The sequence below is a fragment of the Panulirus ornatus genome, chromosome 9 (genome assembly GCF_036320965.1).
Source record: "Panulirus ornatus isolate Po-2019 chromosome 9, ASM3632096v1, whole genome shotgun sequence".
NCBI lineage: Eukaryota > Metazoa > Arthropoda > Malacostraca > Decapoda > Palinuridae > Panulirus > Panulirus ornatus.
The window spans coordinates 27,379,006-27,403,152 of NC_092232.1; the positions used below are offsets into that span (position 1 = coordinate 27,379,006).

At 44.1% G+C, this 24,147-nt stretch overlaps 1 protein-coding gene across 2 annotated transcripts in view; it reads left to right on the forward strand.

Moving 5' to 3' along the window:
- The window catches only part of LOC139750295 (carbohydrate sulfotransferase 4-like), a 159,538-nt gene that overhangs the window by 47,442 nt on the left and 87,949 nt on the right, over positions 1–24,147 (forward strand). Inside the window, exon 1 of one of the 2 annotated variants that reach the window (XM_071664916.1) lies at positions 6,479–6,638. The exons of the other annotated variant lie outside the window; for it this stretch is intronic. Within the exon in view, the coding sequence (XP_071521017.1) occupies positions 6,546–6,638 (93 nt within the window). The 5' untranslated portion in view covers positions 6,479–6,545. Of the gene's footprint in view, positions 1–6,478; positions 6,639–24,147 lie in introns of those variants that run through there. 2 annotated transcript variants of the gene reach the window in all.

Consider the following 24,147-nt stretch of genomic DNA (forward strand, 5'->3'; position numbering starts at 1 on the left):
ATTAATTCTAGAAATCATGAGTCCTTCCTTTCGACCTCTGAATTTCTATATCATTGGTAAGCTACGTTGGAAGCCCGGAAGTCGTCTCCACTGCCCAAGTGACTGGCTGAGGTTGAAGCGTTATTGGCCACTTCCTGTGCCTCCTTTGTCGACGTCTTTACAGTCAATATGGCAGCTAACATCCGCTATTCCAAGTTATGGTCTTTATTGAAGCAAGGCTCGTGAGCAGGGTTTGATGGTGTTGTTCTAGTTGATGTTGTTGCTATTAGGTCTTCCTTCACACCAAATACAGACCCATATGAAACACTCAATCAGACCTCCCTACAGACCTTCTTTCTACAGACCTCAAGTTAACAGACTCTAAACTGATCGACCTTCTCGAGTGCTCTGCTTCAGCTTCACACTTCGTGAAGTAAGCAGACTGATGGTCATGTAAAGTACCCGGCGTACCATGGAAAGTTAAACGTTCACAGCACCGGTCAGAAAGAACGCTGGTGCTTATCGTTGCCTACCTCCAACGGTGTCCCCTTCATAAAGCGACACTGTACGTCGCATGACCACAACGGTACGGTCTTCAGAGCACCACGGGACAACCTTTGATTACACCCACGAGTCGTACCGTCGTGCTCACGAAACTAATTAGGAGTCGTAGCCAGACACGATGAACAGACACAAGGCAGACGACATAAAGAAAGGTATGCATTAAACAGACACAGGCAGTCTCAGAGGTACATAATACCTTGAAGAAATGACACGTGACAGACGTACACTTAAGACACTTAACAGACACACGCAAACCTTAGACAAAAAAGCGTAAGATACAAACACACAGTCATATAAAACAGAGACTTATGACATACGCGACGCAGAGGAACATAGGGAAAACCGTACTACAGACACAGATATTAAACAGACAAACATAAAGGAAGGAAGCAGAGATAAATAGAGATGAAAGAAATATGATCACCTACGAGGGAGACACACACAAAGACAGTGACAGACAGATAAAAGTAGAGAAGTATAAAAAGACTCATGACAGAGAGAGACAGCCACTTAAACAAGGTGACAGAGAGAAAGACTTATAAGACAAGCAGAGAGAAAAACAGACACGAACATATAAACAGAAGATGGTAAACAGAAATGGGAAGCACTAGACAGAAAAAGAGATACGGGCTCAGAAACAGAAACAAACAATCCTAACAAAGGCAGACACAGAAAAATATGGCATAGACAGAGATTCCGAAACAGACTGACAGATGGACAGGCACAGTCAGTAACTCAGAAACACACAGACGGACAGAGCACCAGCACGTTCCACACTAATCTACCCCCGTCACCAAGACCTCCTCGCGCCCCGTTCCCCACTGACCAACGCCCGTCACCACGACCACCTCGCACGGACCAGTGCTCATACAACCTGATACAACATAGTCCTATGCCTAGTACTGTGAATGCCACTACCAATCCATGGACAAGTGCACGGCTAAGGAAGCAAACAGCTTAGTCTTCCCTTAGTTACGTGCATGTCAACAACCCCATTACTGTAACGCAACCACCGTGGAAATATTCATCACTTAAATGTTCACCAGTGAATACATAATGTACGACAACCACATCGATACCGCACAATATTACCTGTATGTATGTTTTCATCACGTAATGTCCCACAAATCACCACTAAATGCATAACGTGTAAACCACAGAACTCGCTCTTTCAAATTTGCTGTACCCTGCAGACATATACCTCACTCTTGTACTTATCCAAAGCGTAGAAGTATCCAGTCCCACCTTGAACTTAAGCTCTTATGTGATTAGTTAACTACCTACTATCATGGGAGACCCCAACCACGAGTTCTGTAATATCTCACCTGTATATCCGAATGATCATTACCTGAATTCAATAAACCGTTCTTTATTTATCTATTCATTGACTTGATACACGCAGACTCAGACAGACAGACACAGACTCAGAAATGGACACAGACAGACATAGATACAAAACACAGATTGAGGCAGGGGAGATGTGTAGACATTGATGATGAGTCAGAGAGAGAGAGGGATGGACAGACAGATACTGGCTCACAGTCATACAGACGGACATGAACAGCTACGGATGCAAACGAGAGAGAGAGAGAGAGAGAGAGAGAGAGAGAGAGAGAGAGAGAGAGAGAGAGAGAGAGAGAGAGAATATGATGCAGAGAAATGGACAGATGTCACTAAAGACTCCAGAACAGACAGAGAGTGACGGCCACACAGACTAAGAAGGCGAGAGAGAGAGAGATGGACAGGTACAATACAGACCCAGAAACAGACAGACGAACGAAGAAAAAAAAAAAACACTCCCAAACCGACAAGGAACAGACCAGACAGACAGATGACCAGACACAGGTTCAGAGACGAAACCACGGTAATGGAGAGACGCAACAGGACTTCAGTCGAGACAGAGAGAAAGGCCAGCGAGGAGTGGACGCTGTGGGGAGCGTTGGCTGGTCGGGTGGGTAGCTGGTGGTGGTTCCTACCGGGCCAGACGGACGGGTCCACTGCTAACACCTTCAGGCGCCCACCACGGTAATTTTTTCCCTTAGAACGAACAAGACAACAGCAACACCTAACCCACCAGCCCGTTAAACCACACATTCATGTGTGACTTTCCTCCTGAGAGCCATTCTATCTCTGAACACGTGAGCTGGATAGTGCTGAGGATGTGAACTACGATTTCTTAAAGTTCGCTTTGGATGAACACGCCATCCGTCCTTACCTTACTGAAGCTTAATTTGGGTTTGGGATTCCTTATATTCACGGCTTGATGTAGTCTGGACAATTATCGCACGTCTCTCATGACGACAGAATACGTTAAGTCGTGACAGTGTTGCTGGGAATTCCTGAAGCATTTTCAGTCGTTTCTGTTCGTCCTGGGAAGATAACCAGGTCGCCCAGCCTTGTTCCACTGGGTTATGTAACTCTCTCTCTCTCTCTCTCTCTCTCTCTCTCTCTCTCTCTCTCTCTCTCTCTCTCTCTCTCTCTCTCTCCGGCTGTAAGCAGCCACCGACCGAGGAGGTATATTAGCGGTACTACCCGCCTGGGTATCTGGAGGGTTAGTGACGGCTGCGCAGTGATCGAACACTTCAGTGGCTGTCAAGTTTCGCTCATTTTTGGTCCTGAGTAACTGTTTTTCCTCTCTGTCTCACCCACACGTGGGCTGCTGGCTTTCAATCGTCAAACATACGATCTCTCGATCCCACACGTGACTCACGCGACACTTGTCATTTTACGTAAATAACCCTAGATTATCGTGCGGTGGGCACTACGCGGTAGCCCTGCCTTGTGGCAAAACCTCGTCGATGAAGTACTGGCAGGTAAATACTCCTGTCTACCCATTCTCTCCCTACTTCGTCTCTTCTTAGCTCAATTTTTTCCCTTCCTCTCTCTCTCTCTCTCTCTCTCTCTCTCTCTCTCTCTCTCTCTCTCTCTCTCTCTCTGGAACTAGGCCTCAAATCTGAGATCTCAAAATCGGCGACTGACACAAGACCAATGAGTTATAGAGCGATCGTCCGACGAGATCATCAACATCATCATCATCATGACCAGATAAATGGAAAACTTCAAACATCCACAAATGTTATGTTATGATGCCCTCTGGAGATAAGGACGCTGAGCACATTTGTGTAAAGACCGGAAATCCTCTGTACAGAGCAGCAGATGAGAGGATGCTGAGGTTTTATCAGCAACAATCAGACGGCAGTAAACACTGCACGACCACAAACTACACAGCAGACATCATGTTAGGTTGTCTGGCAAGGGACGTCGACCACAACACAAGAGAAACTCGCAGCAATCTTTCTCGATGCGTCAGTATGAGCCGACCATGATCGTGCTCTGCTCCCCGAACTACTAAAAAGGACAAAAGAGGATCTTGAACAAGTACACAAAATGGATACAAAACTGATTCCAGCAAAGAAATTCGCGGTATATAGAGAGGCCATGAGGACTGAATCTCTGATCCCTGACGAAGAGTTGACTCTGTCGTGGCTTGATACTCAATAAATTCGACGACATGAATAAAGCAGATCTTTTCCAGATACAAGATGATAATGGAACAACAGGAATGAAATTCACTGCTATTAATATGCAACACTAATGGGGGGAAATTTTATTTACAAACAGAAACGTTGATTGGAACAAGTTACAGTAAAAAATTACTCAGGCATCTAATATATATATATATATATATATATATATATATATATATATATATATATATATATATATATATATATATATATATATATATATATATATAATCCCTGGGGATAGGGGATTAAGAATACTTCCCACGTATTCCCTGCGTGTCGTTGAAGGCGACTAAAAGGGGAGGGAGCGGGGGGCTGGAAATCCTCCCCTCTCGTTTTATTTAATTTTCCAAAAGAAGGAACAGAAGGGGTCAGGTGAGGATATTCCAAAAAAGGCCCAGTCCTCTGTTCTTAACGCTACCTCGCTGACGCGGGAAATGGCGAATAGTTTAAAAGATATATATATATATATATATATATATATATATATATATATATATATATATATATATATATATATATATATATACCAATGGCGTCATAGTTACGTTTTCTCTTACTGTATCAACTGACTGTTCTATATCTCATTCTTGTATCTCCATGATGATGTGATCGTTACACGAAAGTGCACTTGGGAACTTGTCGTGTCTAATTTTCCTCTGGACTTCCTGCATATATATATATATATATATATATATATATATATATATATATATATATATATATATATTATCCCTGGGGATAGGGGAGAAAGAATACTTCCCACGTATTCCCTGCGTGTCGTAGAAGGCGACTAAAAGGGGAGGGAGCGGGGGGCTGGAAATCCTCCCCTCTCGTTTTTTTTAATTTTCCAAAAGAAGGAACAGAGAATTGGGCCAGGTGAGGGTATTCCCTCAAAGGCCCAGTCCTCTGTTCTTAACGCTACCTCGCTAATGCGGGAAATGGCGAATAGTTTGAAAGAAGAAAGAAAGAATATATATATATATTGAAAAGGATCACAATTTTGCGCGTGATCAAGATATTCCTATGAGTCCACGGGGAAAATGAAACACGATAAGTTCCCAAGTGCACTTTCGTGTAATAATCATATCATCAGGGGAGACACAAGAGAGAAATATAACAGTCAGTAGATATACATCGAACAGACGAAGCTAGGACGCCATTTGGTAAACATGCGATTGTCTTGGACTGACTGACTGTTCTATATCTCATTCTTGTATCTCCCTGATGATGAGATTATTACACGAAAGTGCACTTGGGAACTTATCGTGTTTATTTTCCCCGTGGACTTATAGGAATATATATATATATATATATATATATATATATATATATATATATATATATATATATATATATATATATATATATATATATATATATTCTTTCATTCTTGCCTCAAAAAATGGCGGATCCGGCTGAGACCAGAGCCAGAGTGTAGTACAGCACAGCACAGTGTAGACGAGTAATGAGAGAGCAGAAATATAAGCATCTCATTCATTCTTTCCAGTCTGACGCAGGCTTTACACAGGCGAGGCCCTGGTTGTCTCGCCTTGTGTTCCCTGGCGGCTGTTGTGACCTGAGGGAATAGTGAGCTACGAGGGACAGGGGGAACTGGACTATAAGGTGTGGGAGGTGGCGTACAAACTTCGCAGATGTGACCTCGTCGTTAGCCCACGGTCTGAATTTTCCCTTTGTGTTACTGTGTACTCTCTCTCTCTCTCTCTCTCTCTCTCTCTCTCTCTCTCTCTCTCTCTCTCTCTCTCTCTCTCTCTCTCTCTCTCTCTTTCTGTGTGTGTGTGTGTGTGTGTGTGTGTGTGTGTGTGTGTGTGTGTGTGTGTCCACCAAGACAGTTGACAGGTTCTGGGGGAATGTGGTCTCTGGCTACGGTGGGGATCACCGTGTGTGTGTGTGTGTGTCACAAGCCGAGTCCCTCTTACTGGGAGACACCAACTTTTTACACGTGAAGTCAGTGTGTGTGTGTGTGTGTGTGTGTGTGTGTGTGTGTGTGTGTGTGTGTGTGTGTGTGTGTGTGTGTGTCTGTGTGTGTGAAGATCTCTGGCCATGTAGCCAATAACCTCCCGCTACCCTGTCAGTGCTGCGTCTCAGATTGTGAATACTACAACGCGAATATCATCCCCTCCCTGCCAGTCTTGTGTTTCCCATATTCGCTAGACGCACACGGTGTGTAGGCCTAGCCATAACCTGCTACTTCTACCACTACTAATCCCTCACTGCTACTACTACTACTACCACTACTAATCCCTCACGTCAAGAGAGAACAAGGGCATCAATCCTCCGTTGCCCTGTAACTGTCCTGTGTCACCAGACACACTGTATTCTGGTAATATTTCCACCCTCGTATCTGTGCTGACCACGATCCACCCACACAGGCAGCACCAGCAAATCTACAGACGAGTTCCCAACCTCTCCACGCTAACCACCACGTGACGGTCATGCAAGTGGACTATTGTGATGAAGACGTTACGAGATGTTCAACACTTGGCACACACCAGTTTGCAATTGAGATTTCGTCCTGGTATCTGTGATGAAGGGTTCTCAGTGCTCGTGAGTAATGGTGTGGGTGTGTCCCGGCTCATCCCTAAATACTGATGAAGTCAGCAGGAAATTCCCTTAAAAAGGAAGTCTGATGACGTAATCTTATTTCTCTTGTGAAATAACACACACACACACACACACACACACACACACACACACACACACACACACACACACACACACACGCACACACACACACACACACACACATTGCAAGTAACACAAATACACTTTGCTGTTTATCTGTATACCGACACAACACTTTACAGATGATATTCGTTATCGAATTAACGAATTCCCTTGTCAGGTGTCTCCCTCCTGAAGTAATATGGCTCTGGGTATGGGGGGGGGGGGGTGAATAGTTCGTGTCACATTAACCGATCAATGAAGATTTCATTTGTAATATCTGCTGACGCACGTTCAAACCACTCTTGTCTTTTTATATATATCTATTTATTTTGCTTTGTCGCTGTCTCCCGCGTTTGCGAGGTAGCACAAGGAAACAGACGAAAGAAATGGCCCAACCCACCCCCATACACAATGTCTATACATACACGTCCACACACGCAAATATACATACCTATACATCTCAATGTACACATATATATATACACACAGACACATACATATATACCCATGCACACAATTCACACTGTCTGCCTTTATTCATTCTCATCGCCACCTCGCCACACATGGAATACCATCCCCCTCCCCCGTCATGTGTGTGAGGTAGCACTAGGAAAAGACAACAAAGGCCCCATTCGTTCACACTCAGAGTCTATCTGTCATGCAATAATGCCCGAAACCACAGCTCCCTTTCCACATCCAGGCCCCACACAACTTTCCATGGTTTACTCCAGAAGCTTCACATGCCCTGATTCAATCCACTGACAGCACGTCAACCCCGCTATACCACATCGATCCAATTCACTCTATTCCTTGCCCGCCTTTCACCCTCCTGCATGTTCAGGCCCCGATCACACAAAATCTTTTTCACTCCATCTTTCCACCTCCAATTTGGTCTCCCACTTCTCCTCGTTCCCTCCACCTCCGACACATATATCCTCTTGGTCAATCTTTCCTCACTCATTCTCTCCATGTGACCAAACCATTTCAAAACACCCTCTTCTGCTCTCTCAACCACGCTCTTTTTATTTCCACACATCTCTCTTACCCTTACATTACTTACTCGATCAAACCACCTCACACCACACATTGTCCTCAAACATCTCATTTCCAGCACATCCACCCTCCTGCGCACAACTCTATCCATAGCCCACGCCTCGCAACCATACAACATTGTTGGAACCACTATTCCTTCAAACATACCCATTTTTGCTTTCCGAGATAATGTTCTCGACTTCCACACATTCTTCAAGGCTCCCAGGATTTACGCCCCCTCCCCCACCCTATGATTCACTTCCGCCTCCATGGTTCCATCCGCTGCCAGATCCACTCCCAAATATCTAAAACACTTTACTTCCTCTAGTTTTTCTCCATTCAAACTTACCTCCCAATTGACTTGACCCTCAACCCTACTGTACCTAATAACCTTGCTCTTATTCACATTTACTCTTAACTTTCTTCTTTCACACACTTTACCAAACTCAGTCACCAGCTTCTGTAGTTTCTCACATGAATCAGCCACCAGCGCTGTGTCATCAGCGAACAACAACTGACTCACTTCCCAAGCTCTCTCATCCACAACAGACTTCATACTTGCCCCTCTTTCCAAAACTCTTGCATTCACCTCCCTAACAACCCCATCCATAAACAAATTAAACAACCATGGAGACATCACACACCCCTGCCGCAAACCTACATTCACTCAGAACCAATCACTTTCCTCTCTTCCTACACGTACACATGCCTTACATCCTCGATAAAAACTTTTCACTGCTTCTAACAACTTGCCTCCCACACCATACATTCTTAATACCTTCCACAGAGCATCTCTATCAACTCTGTCATATGCCTTCTCCAGATCCATAAATGCTACATACAAATCCATTTGCTTTTCTAAGTATTTCTCACATACATTCTTCAAAGCAAACACCTGATCCACACATCCTCTACCACTTCTGAAACCACACTGCTCTTCCCCAATCTGATGCTCTGTACATGCCTTCACCCTCTCAATCAATACCCTCCCATATAATTTACCAGGAATACTCAACAAACTTATACCTCTGTAATTTGAGCACTCACTCTTATCCCCTTTGCCTTTGTACAATGGCACTATGCACGCATTCTGCCAATCCTCAAGCACCTCACCATGAGTCAAACATACATTAGATAACCTTACCAACCAGTCAACAATACACTCACCCCCTTTTTTAATAAATTCCACTGCAATACCGTCCAAACCTGCTGCCTTGCCGGCTTTCATCTTCCGCAAAGCTTTTACTACCTCTTCTATGTTTACCAAATCATTTTCCCTAACCCTCTCACTTTGCACACCACCTCGACCAAAACACCCTAAATCTGCCACTCTATCATCAAACACATTCAACAAACCTTCAAAATACTCACTCCATCTCCTTCTCACATCACCACTACTTCTTATCACCTCCCCATTTGCGCCCTTCACTGAAGTTCCCATTTGCTCCCTTGTCTTACGCACTTTATTACCTCCTTCCAGAACATCTTTTTATTCTCCCTAAAATTTAATGATACTCTCTCACCCCAACTCTCATTTGCCCTCTTTTTCACCTCTTGCACCTTTCTCTTGACCTCCTGTCTCTTTCTTTTATACATCTCCCACTCAATTGCATTTTTTCCTTGCAAAAATCGTCCAAATGCCTCTCTCTTCTCTTTCACTAATAATCTTACTTCTTCATCCCACCACTCACTACCCTTTCTAATCAACCCACCTCCCACGCTTCTCATGCCACAAGCATCTTTTGCGCAATCCATCACTGATTCCCTAAATACATCCCATTCCTCCCCCACTCCCCTTACTTCCATTATTCTCACCTTTTTCCATTCTGTACTCAGTCTCTCCTGGTACTTCCTCACACAAGTCTCCTTCCCAAGCTCACTTACTCTCACCACCCTCTTCACCCCAACATTCTCTCTTCGTTTCTGAAAACCCATACAAATCTTCACCTTAGCCTCCACAAGATAATGATCATACATCCCTCCAGTTGCACCTCTCAGCACATTAACATCCAAAAGTCTCTCTTTCGCGCGTCTGTCAATTAACACGTAATCCAATAACGCTCTCTGGCCATCTCTCCTACTTACATACGTATACTTATGTATATCTCGCTTTTTAAACCAGGTATTCCCAATCACCAGTCCTTTTTCAGCACATAAATCTACAACGACGTGAACGACCATAAAGATGACCACGGCAGGCGCCACCTCCAGATCCCAAAATGCCCAACCATCATCATCATCATCATCATCATCATCCGGAGGTGTGTTTGTCCGCCGTACATACTTCCCTCCCTACCTAGGCACCGGGGGTTTACAGGACGATACAGTTACCGTCAGGAGGCCGGGGAGTGCCCACACGGTATCATACAAGCGTGAGAGGCGTTAACGCAACGTGATGATAACGTACATAAACGCTATGTGTATGAACTCGTCTGTGGTGGAGTTATGTGGGATCACCTTCACCACCACACTGACATGTGAGGTAACGCAATCCTCTTTTTCCTAACACTGCTCTGGGCTCACCCACATTTCACCTGCCCTCACAACCCCCTTTACACACACACACACACACACACACACACACACACACGCAAACACACCAGCAGACACACACACACACACACACACACACACACACACACACACACACACACACACACACACACACACACACACACGCACGCAAACACACCAACACACACACACACACACACACACACACACACACACACACACACACACACACGCGCAAACACACCAACACACACACACACACCAACACACACACACACACACACACACACACACACACACACACACACACACACACACACACGGCCCCTGAAATGACCTCATTTAGGAGCGGGGTCAGTGTTTATCCTCGCTTCTATTGTGGATGGTCGACCAGCACAACCAGTCTGACTTCGTTATCCATCCCAGACCCTTCCCTGCCCCCCTTCCTCCTCCCCACCCACACAGAGAGGAGAGTCATGACGTTCATGCAGTGTTATTCCGCCACCTCAATGTCTCCAGCCAGACCCAGGGAGGAGAATGCAACTAGCGCATCAGCCACCCACAAGGCCAGCGGTGGAGCGGACCTGACTGGCGTTATAACTAAACGACAAAGAATTTCTTCATGAACTTGTTTTCTCGATAAAGATGTGTGACTCCTTTTTCACCGCCTCCGTCTGGAGAATATGTGAATGCGCCCCAGACCTGGGGACGTGAGGCAAGTGGCAGTACCACCTCCTCCCCCTCCAGGTTGCTCCCTCCCGAGAACGTACGTCAATTATTGACTACATGTATACTGCAACTAACCACATGAACTACCCAGAACAAACCAACCTAACCCTTCCTAAAAATATATATATGCAAATGAAGATAGTGAAGCAACAAAGAACAGGTGAAGAAACACATGAGCAACAACAAGCTGAATACTTCACACAACCAGTATTATAAAGATGTCACATAAACGCAAGAGTAAAAGTGAAGACATTACCTGCCTCCAATTCTCTTACGAGTTAACACTCATATATATATATATATATATATATATATATATATATATATATATATATATATATATATATATATATATATATATTCATATTTATTATACTTTGTCGCTGTCTCCCGCGTTAGCGAGGTAGCGCAAGGAAACAAGACGGAAGAATGGCCCAACCCACCCACATGCACATGTATATACATACACGTCCACACACGCACATATGCATACCTATATATTTCAACGTATACATATATATACATACACAGACATATACATATATGCACATGTACATAATTCATACTTGCTGCCTTTATTCATTTCCCTCGCCACCCCGCCACACATAAAATGACAACCCCCTCCCCCAGCACGCGCGCGAGGTAGCTCAAGGAAAAGACAACAAAGGCCACATTCGTTCACACTCAGTCTCCACCTGTCATATATATATACATATATATATATATATATATATATATATATATATATATATATATATATATATATATATATATATATATATATATATATATATATATATTTTTTTTTTTTTTTTTTTTTTGCCGCTGTCTCCCGCGTTTGCGAGGTAGCGCAAGGAAACAGACGAAAGAAATGGCCCAACCCCCCCCCCCCATACACATGTATATACATACGTCCACACACGCAAATATACATACCTACACAGCTTTCCATGGTTTACCCCAGACGCTTCACATGCCCTGATTCAATCCACCGACAGCACGTCAACCCCGGTATACCACATCGCTCCAATTCACTCTATTCCTTGCCCTCCTTTCACCCTCCTGCATGTTCAGGCCCCGATCACACAAAATCTTCTTCACTCCATCTTTCCACCTCCAATTTGGTCTCCCTCTTCTCTCGTTCCCTCCACCTCCGACACATATATCCTCTTGGTCAATCTTTCCTCACTCATTCTCTCCATGTGCCCAAACCATTTCAAAACACCCTCTTCTGCTTTCTCAACCACGCTCTTTTTGTTTCCACACATCTCTCTTACCCTTACGTTACTTACTCGATCAAACCACCTCACACCACACATTGTCCTCAAACATCTCATTTCCAGCACATCCATCCTCCTGCGCACAACTCTATCCATAGCCCACGCCTCGCAACCATACAACATTGTTGGAACCACTAGTCCTTCAAACATACCCATTTTTGCTTTCCGAGATAATGTTCTCGACTTCCACACATTCTTCAAGGCTCCCAGGATTTTCGCCCCCTCCCCCACCCTATGATCCACTTCCGCTTCCATGGTTCCATCCGCTGCCAGATCCACTCCCAGATATCTAAAACACTTTACTTCCTCCAGTTTTTCTCCATTCAAACTTACCTCCCAGTTGACTTGACCCTCAACCCTATTGTACCTTGTACCTTGCTCTTATTCACATTTACTCTTAACTTTCTTCTTTCACACACTTTACCAAACTCAGTCACCAGCTTCTGCAGTTTCTCACATGAATCAGCCACCAGCGCTGTATCATCAGCGAACAACAACTGACTCACTTCCCAAGCTCTCTCATCCCCAACAGACTTCATACTTGCCCCTACATATATATATATATATATATATATATATATATATATATATATATATATATATATATATATATATATAACAATGGAAGTAAGGGGAGTGGGGGAGGAATGGGATGTATTTAGGGAATCAGTGATGGATTGCGCAAAAGATGCTTGTGGCATGAGAAGAGTGGGAGGTGGGTTGATTAGAAAGGGTAGTGAGTGGTGGGATAAGGAAGTAAGAGTATTAGTGAAAGAGAAGAGAGAGGCATTTGGACGATTTTTGCAGGGAAAAAATGCAATTGAGTGGGAGATGTATAAAAGAAAGAGACAGGAGGTCAAGAGAAAGGTGCAAGAGGTGAAAAAAAGGGCAAATGAGAGTTGGGGTGAGAGAGTATCATTAAATTTTAGGGAGAACAAAAAGATGTTCTGGAAGGAGGTAAATAAAGTGCGTAAGACAAGGGAGCAAATGGGAACTTCAGTGAAGGGCGCAAATGGGGAGGTGATAACAAGTAGTGGTGATGTGAGAAGGAGATGGAGTGAGTATTTTGAAGGTTTGTTGAATGTGTTTGATGATAGAGTGGCAGATATAGGGTGTTTTGGTCGAGGTGGTGTGCAAAGTGAGAGGGTTAGGGAAAATGATTTGGTAAACAGAGAAGAGGTAGTGAAAGCTTTGCGGAAGATGAAAGCCGGCAAGGCAGCAGGTTTGGATGGTATTGCAGTGGAATTTATTAAAAAAGGGGGTGACTGTATTGTTGACTGGTTGGTAAGGTTATTTAATGTATGTATGACTCATGGTGAGGTGCCTGAGGATTGGCGGAATGCGTGCATAGTGCCATTGTACAAAGGCAAAGGGGATAAGAGTGAGTGCTCAAATTACAGAGGTATAAGTTTGTTGAGTATTCCTGGTAAATTATATGGGAGGGTATTGATTGAGAGGGTGAAGGCATGTACAGAGCATCAGATTGGGGAAGAGCAGTGTGGTTTCAGAAGTGGTAGAGGATGTGTGGATCAGGTGTTTGCTTTGAAGAATGTATGTGAGAAATACTTAGAAAAGCAAATGGATTTGTATGTAGCATTTATGGATCTGGAGAAGGCATATGATAGAGTTGATAGAGATGCTCTGTGGAAGGTATTAAGAATATATGGTGTGGGAGGCAAGTTGTTAGAAGCAGTGAAAAGTTTTTATCGAGGATGTAAGGCATGTGTACTGTGTAGGAAGAGAGGAAAGTGATTGGTTCTCAGTGAATGTAGGTTTGCGGCAGGGGTGTGTGATGTCTCCATGGTTGTTTAATTTGTTTATGGATGGGGTTGTTAGGGAGGTAAATGCAAGAGTTTTGGAAAGAGGGGCAAGTATGAAGTCTGTTGGGGATGAGAGAGCTTGGGAAGTGAGTCAGTTGTTGTTCGCTGATGATACAGCGCTGGTGGCTGATTCATGTGAGAAACTGCAGAAGCTGGTGACTGAGTTTGGAAAAGTGTGTGAAAGAAGAAAGTTAAGAGTAAATGTGAATAAGAGCAAGGTTATTAGGTACAGTAGGGTTGAGGGTCAAGTCAATTGGGAGGTGAGTTTGAATGGAGAAAAACTGGAGGAAGTGAAGTGTTTTAGATATCTGGGAGTGGATCTGGCAGCGGATGGAACCATGGAAGCGGAAGTGGATCATAGGGTGGGGGAGGGGGCGTAAATCCTGGGGGCCTTGAAGAATGTGTGGAAGTCGAGAACATTATCTCGGAAAGCAAAAATGGGTATGTTTGAAGGAATAGTGGTTCCAACAATGTTGTATGGTTGCGAGGCGTGGGCTATGGATAGAGTTGTGCGCAGGAGGATGGATGTGCTGGAAATGAGATGTTTGAGGACAATGTGTGGTGTGAGGTGGTTTGATCGAGTGAGTAACGTAAGGGTAAGAGAGATGTGTGGAAATAAAAAGAGCGTGGTTGAGAGAGCAGAAGAGGGTGTTTTGAAGTGGTTTGGGCACATGGAGAGGATGAGTGAGGAAAGATTGACCAAGAGGATATATGTGTCGGAGGTGTAGGGAACAAGGAGAAGAGGGAGACCAAATTGGAGGTGGAAAGATGGAGTGAAAAAGATTTTGTGTGATCGGGGCCTGAACATGCAGGAGGGTGAAAGGAGGGCAAGGAATAGAGTGAATTGGAGCGATGTGGTATACCGGGGTTGACGTGCTGTCAGTGGATTGAAGCAAGGCATGTGAAGCGTCTGGGGTAAACCATGGAAAGCTGTGTAGGTATGTATATCTGCGTGTGTGGACGTATGTATATACATGTGTATGGGGGGGGTTGGGCCATTTCTTTCGTCTGTTTCCTTGCGGTACCTCGCAAACGCGGGAGACAGCGACAAAGTATAATAAAAAAATATAATAATATATATATATATATATATATATATATATATATATATATATATATATATATATATATATATATATATATATATATATATATATATTTATATATATATATATATATATATATATATATATATATATATATATATATATATATATATATATATATATATATATATATATTTATATATATATATATATATATATATATATATATATATATATATATATATATATATATATATATAGTGTGTGTGTGTGTGTGTGTGTGTGTGTGTGTGTGTGCCCCGGACACAGTGACCTGGGCTCACATTATCAGGACGGGGTACTCATGGGCCGGCCACCACAGAACGACCCGTCATCACTGAGGGAAGCACACACAAGGAGTGGAGGGAACATGGTGTGCACACCCGCAGCATATAGGTCATGGCTGGGCCGACCCCTAGAACCATCATCATCATCATTACGACTGCAGATTACACCTCAAACCTCCCAGGAATGATTGCGAACTGCTCAATACAACACATGTTACAACTTAACCCACCACGAATAGATGATATGTGCTCTATACAAATCATGTCATGGCTCAACCGACCTATAAATAGCCTGTCACAAAAGGGGATCACGTTAATAGATCATCAGTGTTGGATCTTCATTTGATTACAGCTGTACGTCAACAGATCATCAGTGTTGGATCTTCATTTGATTACAGCTGTACGTCAACAGATCATCAGTGTGGGATCTTCATTTGATTACAGCTGTACGTCAACAGATCATCAGTGTGGGATCTTCATTTGATTACAGCTGTACGTCAACAGATCATCAGTGTTGGATCTTCATTTGATTACAGCTGTACGTCAACAGATCATCAGTGTGGGATCTTCATTTGATTACCGCTGTACGTCAACAGATCATCAGTGTTGGATCTTCATTTGATTACAGCTGTACGTCAACAGATCATCAGTGTGGGATCTTCATTTGATTACCGCTGTACGTCAACAGATCATCAGTGTGGGATCCTCATTTGATTACCGCTGTACGTCAACAGATCATCAGTGTTGGATCTTCATTTGATTACAGCTGTACGTCAACAGATCATCAGTGTGGGATCTTCATTTGATTACCGCTGTACGTCAACAGATCATCAGTGTTGGATCTTCATTTGATTACCGCTGTACGTCAACAGATCATCAGTGTTGGATCTTCATTTGATTACAGCTGTACGTCAACAGATCATCAGTGTGGGATCTTCATCTGATTACCGCTGTACGTCAACAGATCATCAGTGTGGGATCTTCATCTGATTACAGCTGTACGTCAACAGATCATCAGTGTGGGATCTTCATTTGATTACCGCTGTACGTCAACAGATCGTCAGTGTGGGATCCTCATTTGATTACCGCTGTACGTCAACAGATCATCAGTGTGGGATCCTCATTTGATTACCGCTGTACGTCAACAGATCATAAGTGTTTGATCCACCTTGAATCACAAATAAACAACGCGCAAATTTGTAATAAACCTTTGCTGTGTTCACATCCAGCTACCACTAAAACACTTTACTCGGTACACAACAAATTATAACTCAGCTCGCCGTAAGCAGGTCATCATGGCGAGTCTGACATCAAGTCACGGTTCAACCTACAGTAAACACACCATTAGTGCTGGATCTGCAACAGGGAAAACAATGGCAACTGTAGTACTGTAACAATGGCAACTGTAGTACTGTAACAATGGCAACTGTAGTACTGTAACAATGGCTACTATAGTACATTAACAATGGTAACTGTAGTACTGTAACTATGACAACTGTAGTATAGCTTTCGGCTACTGTAGTACTGTGACAGTGGCAACTGTAGTACTGTAACAATGGCAACTGTAGTACTGTAACTATGGCAACTGTAGTGCTGTAGCAATGGCTACTGTCGTACTGTAACAGTGGTTACTGTAGCACTGTAACAATAGCAACTGTAGTACTATGCATTCTTACAATTACTGTGCATGGTTTGTCTGACATTGCTTGGAGTTGGATCCCACGTTCCACTTAAGACCATCAAGCGTCTTATATCATCGTCTTGGAATCCAAGTATCTATATATTGCAACAAGAGAAAAACAATATTATCTTACCAATATACACAATTCTAAGAACAGAGAGGAAAATGACGATAAAGATGATGATGATAACAACAATAATGATAGTAATAATGATGATAATAATAATAATAGCACTAATGATATTATCAGTAATGATAATGATTTGGCACAACGGAAAATGATAAATGAATAACAACCAATAATATTCTGGTTGAAGTGAGTGAGTTAGGGAAGGTGAGGGGGAATAGACGGTTGAACTAGGAGTCTTACTACCAACAGAAGACTCCTCCACAGATGAGTAACTCCCTCTGTGATACGAGTGTAGTGGATGATGAATGGAACAAGGTGAGTGAAGAAACCATGGATGATGAGGACATAAAGGAATCTGAGACACTGTATGGTGGAAGGAGAGAGGTTAATAACATATGGGTTCTCATGTGTGACAAAGAAAACGGGAAAAAAAGTTGTCTGCACAAAAGGTTTGATAAACAATAGGAAATCTCATTACGGTACACATACGCAATTACGCATAATAAATTCTGAAGATAAACACTCACCATAGATAACAACTAACAAATGTAAATAATCCATTACGAAAAATGAAGGTGAAATTCCTTTCGTAATCCTTTTGGTTCCATCTTCTAACACAGAGGACGCCCGAACAATTTCTAGTCTCAGCTTCATGTATTCGTGTGTGTGCGTGTATATATATATATATATATATATATATATATATATATATATATATATATATATATATATATATATATAAAATCTGAGAGGCTCCCTCCCTTCTTGATCGCGCTCTAAGACACGCAATAGACACATGGCCAGTACTTTTTCTCACCTTTTGCCGGGAACACAGGAGAATATACATATATATATATATATATATATATATATATATATATATATATATATATATATATATATACAGGGCGATTCAAAAGTTTACCGACAAATCTTGACAACAGATAGACAGATAGAATATCAGAGACTAATTATAAAAACTATACCACACAGTTCGGATACTCGTAATCAAACAGATAAAGGCATTATCTGCAGCGTTGCAGCAAAGGAGTTATAAACTACGCCGTATGTGTGAGCATGTCGACGTAAGAACAGTAACACGGAAACAGGTAAATTCCCAGACATAGTCATGCTGTGACATTGATAAACGGTAGACAAAAAGCATGTGTGCAGGTGTATTTCGGAGTGGTGACCACCAGCGTGTGGCACCTGTGTCAGTAACTTAGCGACCAACACTGGGAGATGGTAATGCTGCATACAACGTGCTACGGCAGCCCCGGGCCACCTGGCCCAACACATCAACCCTATTGCCCTGTCACACTGCGTCATGTTACGTACTTATTGTACGGTCGGTCACAGCGTACCCCCTGACCAAGACGTCCTTATCGTGTGTTGGGGTAAACATACAGGGCATTATACCGCATATCTACACCAGCAGACGATATGATCACCATATGGTCCACTAATGGTTAGTAACAACCACTGTGTAGTTACGAGGTTCGTTCGGGTTTCGACGCTTCGCAGGTCATTTGAATCCCGAACAGGTGTCGACATGTGGGAGGTATGCGTCCAGAATAAATCAGTTCACCTTCTGCCTCCCTGTCTATCAGGTACGTCAACTGTGCACAAAATAGTCGTGCAGAGATGATATTGAAGGGTCACTAATGAAGGCTGGTAGAGGCTAGGCAGTTGCAGCAATATTACACCACAGTAGTGTTGCAATGTTTTGAATACTCGATATAATTAGGTGACGATAAGAAACTGATAGGTACAGCGTGGACAGATGACGGTCCATTATTTCTTCAAAATGCCATTGTAGCGCACCGTACTGCATTTTACTGTACCAGCAGACATACTTCCAGGTTATTTAACGATTTCATTGAGCAGCTGTACCACATTTTTCATACAAAGACTGTAGAATTTCTGAGAATCCAGTTATCTAAAGCGAGTGTTAACATACCTTATCTAACGATAAGCAAGGGTGATAAGTATCGCCCTGCAATACCTCGCCATGTCGCCTGTTATGCTGTGTGGGGTATTAAGGTTGTGGTCTGGTAAGCTGTTCCCATAAACTTTCTGTAATGGTGTTTCTGTATTTAACTACACAGGTAAAAGGATTGAACCGTGCATCTCCCCAGAGCTGGCAGACATGCATCTGGCTCGCGGTGTAGCGCGTGGTAATGGTGGAGAAGCACAGCGGCTGTATGCAGCACGGTTCCCACATCACTGAACATTTGTTGCCATACACAGACGGCAGAGAGAATCTGGCAGTTTTCGCCCAACTAGGGTTGACTCTGGAAGACCTCTTGAGTACTCGTACACCACACAAGGAAGAGCAGATGTTGGAAGGTGTTGGTAATAATCGTAGGGTCGGCAGCACTCGTGCAGTTGCGCATGATGTAGGGATTAGTCGAGTCAACAGTGAGGCGAACGCTACATGAATAGTTATCATATCCATACCATACTCAGACGGTACAAGTATCAATTCCTGCTGACTCTCCGCGACGAGTGGAATTCTGCTAGTGGTTTATAAATGAAGCATCATACAATGATGAATTCGGTACGTTGGGCACGTTTACTGATGAAGCCACTTACACTAAGACAGGACTTGTCATTGCCCATGATATGCATTAATGGGCTGACCAGAACCCACACAGGACATCGGCAGAGGTTTTCTGTCAATGTGTGATGTAGCGCACTTATGCTTCATGGCCGTCTAACAGGGGGAACGATATATATCTGCATTTCCTACAGAATAATTTACCTGATTTGATCGAAGATGTATCCACAGCCACACGCACGAGAACGTGGTTTATGCACGCACGATGGAGCACCATCTCATGCTAGTCATATTATTCTCCAATATTTACATCGTAGAACATTTCATGGTACGGTGTTTGCAAATGGAGGTGCCTAAACGATGGCCACCACGCTCCCCAGATTTAAACCCAATAGATTATTTCCTCTGGGGAAACACCTAAAAACACTCGTGTATGTAACACTAGTTGAGAGGGAGGAAGATTTATCTCTCGTATCCAGGATGGCTACAAACAAACTCTCAATACACCAGGTGTGTTGGAAGGTGGTAGGCACCCCAAGATACGTCGATGTAATTCATGTATTGGGTTAGGAGGACAGTGACATAGAACATTTGTAATAAGTCATGTGTAATTCTACAATTGCATCGTAATGTTGGAGGGAGATTCCCAGTATTACTGTGTACTTGGTGTCTCTCAGCATTACACTGTTCAGGATGTAAGCATCACCTAATTTATCTACGTACAGTTGTGTACAAATATGTTCTTATTCCTAATGTTTTCCTTAAGTTTCCACCGTTCTCATTCAGGATGGGACTGTGGAAACTTGTGGACAGGTTATCATGGTAATGTAAAATAAATGTGGAATGGTAAACAGAACGATTATTTCCCCGTACATGTACTACGTGTTTCCCGTGCATCACTATCTGGTGGATACAAGTAATATTACTCATGCGCATGACTAACCCCATGCCTGCCTGACGTGCCGATGGATGCGTCACAGAAAACTGGGATGTATGTGGGGCACCATGGCATGACGGTAGGTTAGTGAATCACTGTCACATTAGAAAGGTTCGCAACCTGTCCCACACTCTGCCAACTCACGCTCCGAGGCTGTAGGGTCAGGGAGAGGGAAGGAGGGGGTGATACTGTTTGCATGGGGGCATGAACTTCGTGATCCACCAGCTTCGACTCGTGTACAGTCCTATACCGTGTCTCATCCTCGCCCGCTCACTTCAGCAAAACACTGCATTTAGGTGTCGCTTGGTAAACAACGACCAAAATATAGGTACCAGGTCACAATGACCACCGGTAAGGACGGAGGAAGGTGAGGGTTGATGTGTTAGGACATCCTCGTGAAGCATTACCAACTCTCAGACTGGTCTTCGCTATATTGCCTTTAATTACATACGTGTATCCGCATTCACTGAATATACTCTGTGGTTCTCATACTCTACCTTTAGTCAAGATTTGTCGGCTAAATTTTGACTCTCTCTCTCTCTCTCTCTCTCTCTCTCTCTATATATATATATATATATATATATATATATATATATATATATATGTATAATGTGTGTATGTAAAACTTTGAACGACCCGGGTAGGGCTGGTGGCGTCCCAGAACAAGACTCTACCAGTTCAAGTCGGTTCTAACTCGTTCCTTCACCAATGGCAAGCTGAGACCCCCCTCCTGCCTGCCGACACACACACACACACACACACACACACGTGCACTCTTCAGTTCCACTCTCCCAGCCGGCCGCTGTCCTTCACACACCTCTATCACTGGCTGAGCCACAACCCCGGCTTCACCCACCCATAAATATTCCACCACCGGACTGCTGCCATGCGCGCCGTGTAAGACCCTCTAGTTCCCCTTAAGATGACACAGGTGGGTCACCTTGAAGCCCCTGCAGGGGAACGGCAGACCCCCCCCCACCCCCCGGCTCTTACGGGGTTGTTACCTGGGCATGTTGAGAGGTCTATCCCCCTGCTCCCGGTTCCTGGCCGCTGCACCTTACCCGTTTCTCGTGCAGCGGCCGTGTACATCCGTGTGTCCCCCACTCTCTACGCATACAGACGCACACACACCACAACACTTTCTGACCTGTGCACCCGACTGGTGGACGTGGCCAGCTGCCTGAGTTCTGCAAGAGCCTCTTATCGATAGAAGGGACTCCTGAGGCAGGAAGAAGGAACATAATCATATATATATATATATATATATATATATATATATATATATCCCTGGGGTTAGGGGAGAAAGAATACTTCCCACGTATTCCCTGCGTGTCGTAGAAGGCGACTAAAAGGGGAGGGAGCGGGTGGCTGGAAATCCTTCCCTCTCGGTTTTTTTTTTTTTTTTTTTTCCAAAAGAAGGAACAGAGAAGGGGGCCAGGTGAGGATATTCCCTCTAAGGCCCAGTCCTCTGTTCTTGACGCTACCTCGCTAATGCGGGAAATGGCGAATAGTATGAAAGAAAGATATATATATATATATATATATATATATATATTTGTGTGTGTGTGTATGACAAGTTATCTTATATTACTCATTATAATTACTGGGAGAGCCAATGAGGAAAGTGGTGTGGGAGATAATAGTGACATAAAAAGGGGTAAATTCTTGAAGCAAGGAGAACCGGTTTACTGAGGGAGCGAGGCACGGGGGGCGTCCCTGCCCAACCTGACCCCCAGCCCTCGCCCTAACGGTGACGGACGGCCACACGATCTTCTGTAGAGGGACAGGTGAGGAAGAGGCCCAGTCCTATGGATAGAGGGGTACGAATGCGGAAGTGAAGAAAATAGGAAGAAGGATAAGGGATTGGAAGAGGCTGGGGAGGCCAGAGAAGAAGGGAGGAAGTAAAGAGAAGAAGAGAGACGGAGGAGGATGAAGAGGAGGAGGAGAACGTGGAGGAGAGTTCAAGAGGTGAGGTCGTCCTGCAAGCAAGTCGTGGGGGAGTCTCAACAGGGCGACCGACGTTCACTGGGCCAGCGGAGCACAGGTCTTGGCCGGGGTCCCGCACCTTACTCACACTCCTCCCGCACACATGAACCTCACACACTCCACCCGCATACACACACACACCTAACACACTTCTTCCCCACCCAAGACACAACTCGCACACTCTTACCGCACACACTAACCTCACACACTCATACCGCACACACAAACCTTACACACTCATACCGCGCGCACACACACACACACACACACATATACACACACTCCACACACACACACACACACACACACACTCTATATACACACACACACACTCACACATACACCTCACACACTCCACCCGCGCACACACTTTTTACATACTCCCACCGCACGCACACCTACCACACACACACACCTCACACGCTCCTCCCGCACACACACACACATCCTCACGCATGCACGCACGCACACACACACACGCACACACGCGCGCGCGCGCACACACACTCCTACCGCACACACACACACACACCTCACGCACGAAACACACACACACGCACACTCCTCACGCACACACACACACACACACACACACACCTCATACACACCTTCGGCACACACACATACACACTCACACACTCCTCCCGCACACACATACACACACACACACACACTCCTTCCACACACACACGCCTCACACAATCCTACCGCACACACCTCACATACTCCTCCCGCACACACACACACACACACACACACACACACACATCTCACACTCCTCCCACACACCACACACACAAACCTCACACTCTCCTACCTCACACACCGATGAAAGAAAAATTATTACAGACAAAAACATCTGATCATGGATAGAGAAAACTGTAAGAATATTAGAGAGAAGAACCGAGAAAGTTATGTAAAACAAGAGAGAGGGATAACGCGAACTAGAGAAAGTAAAACGTAAAAAATAAATGTTTTGTGATTATTGTTTGTGTTACGAGGAGAAAGTTGAGGTTGCCCCGTCTCTTGACCTTATATAAACACCAGGTCTTACTTAACCTTATGCATACACACACACACACACACACACACACACGAGTTCATGCCGACTACCCACCCATCGGCCAGTCCCAAAGGGAATGGATGAACAGCTAGGTTTTCTGTGGGACGGCTACCCTGTCTGGGACTCGAACCCGGGCTCTTTAGATTATTGGATCTCAACGCTAACCTCTGCACTAGAGAAGAGTGTGTGTGTGTGTGTGTGTGTGTGTGTGTGCAGAGGTCAGGTGTGGGCAGGAGTGTTGCGCAACCTGCTGGGTCGTGAATCACTATGTCCCGTTAACGCCCC